At 52.9% G+C, this 1,209-nt stretch overlaps 1 protein-coding gene across 1 annotated transcript; it reads right to left on the reverse strand.

Moving 5' to 3' along the window:
* Nucleotides 1-5: 5 nt before the first annotated feature.
* LOC107736105 (sorbin and SH3 domain-containing protein 2-like) lies at nucleotides 6-1,205 on the reverse strand (the record flags this gene model as incomplete). The annotated part of the gene is made up of 1 exon (XM_016547602.1): nucleotides 6-1,205. A coding segment is annotated over one exon (1,200 nt), but the record flags the coding sequence as incomplete, so codon positions are not given.
* Nucleotides 1,206-1,209: the final 4 nt, after the last annotated feature.

The following is a 1,209-nucleotide window of genomic DNA, read 5'->3' on the forward strand; positions in this document are numbered from 1 at the left end:
GGCGGGGAGCCTCGTTTCCGGCGGAAAGGCACAGGGCTGACCAGGAAGGCCAGTTTGGAAAGGCCTGACTCACTGGGTGACTGCTGGGCTAGCGGAGATGTAGAGGCAGGGTGGGACTCCTGCCGAGCCCTTTCTTGTTGTCGCTCATGTTTTAGCATGGTGGTGAATCGTGTATAGGATGCTGGACAGCGACCCTTACATGAGCTGATGAGGTGGCGGTGTTGGTAACCTTGACTCTGACCGACACTCTGGTGCACGTGATGGTGGCGATGGTAACGGTGTCCATGGTGATGGTGTCCATGATGGTGATGTTGCCCAGAACCGTAAAAGCTCTCCAATGAGGTAAATGAGCAATGATCCAGGTCACTTTCGCTACACAGTGAAGATCCTTCTATGTGGATGTCGCTCATTTCAGAGGCACAGGCGTCCTGCTCACTGTCCGAGTAGTCTTGATGCCTCTGGTTCTTCCCATGAATTGGCACCAGGCTACTGCTGTCTGGTTCCGGTTTTGGATGTCCCTCAGGGGGACTCCTAGCCCTTTCTGGAGGATCCTCTTCCTCTAAAAGTGATTCCACAGAAAAGCGTCGTTTGGGACAGCTGCTGGCCCTTGAGGACCCTGGTGTGGTGGTGCCCGAAGGAGCATTTTCGTCACCAAGGTCTGGCATTGACTTTGATTTCTGGATGAGCTGTTCATATTCTGAAATAAGGTTTGGGACCATGTGTTGAGGTACCTCATTACCGAAAGGTGCCCAACCATGGAGGTTGTGCCTCTTTTGCTGCTGTAGCCGTTCCAGCTCGAGGATTCGTGCACGTACAGAACGAATCACCTCTGAGGGCAACAGCTGCTCCCGGTCTATGTGGTGCATTTTCTTGTAGAGCTGAAGGAAACCTGGAGTATCATGTGGCATCTTACGGCGGTGATGTCGCCGCCCCCTGGGAGATGAGGTAAGACTTTTTACTTGAGGCGTCTGTGGAGCGTCTTCATCGAGCAATGAACCTGCACTTTCAGAGCGAGTGGTAGTCACAGAAGTGGATGCTCTCCCGTCATTACTAGCACCATGTCCATCAGACAACAAATCATCACAGCTACGTGATTTGAGCCGTGGTGATGACGGAGTCACGACAGATTCATCGTCAACACTACTCCAAGTCTCTGCAGCTTCATGTCGGCCTGTCTGCCAACCGTTCTTGAAGCAGATGGAGCGCTTG

Source organism: Sinocyclocheilus rhinocerous, unplaced genomic scaffold (genome assembly GCF_001515625.1).
Source record: "Sinocyclocheilus rhinocerous isolate Xijiao unplaced genomic scaffold, SAMN03320098_v1.1 C36499117, whole genome shotgun sequence".
NCBI classification, from domain to species: Eukaryota; Metazoa; Chordata; class Actinopteri; order Cypriniformes; family Cyprinidae; genus Sinocyclocheilus; species Sinocyclocheilus rhinocerous.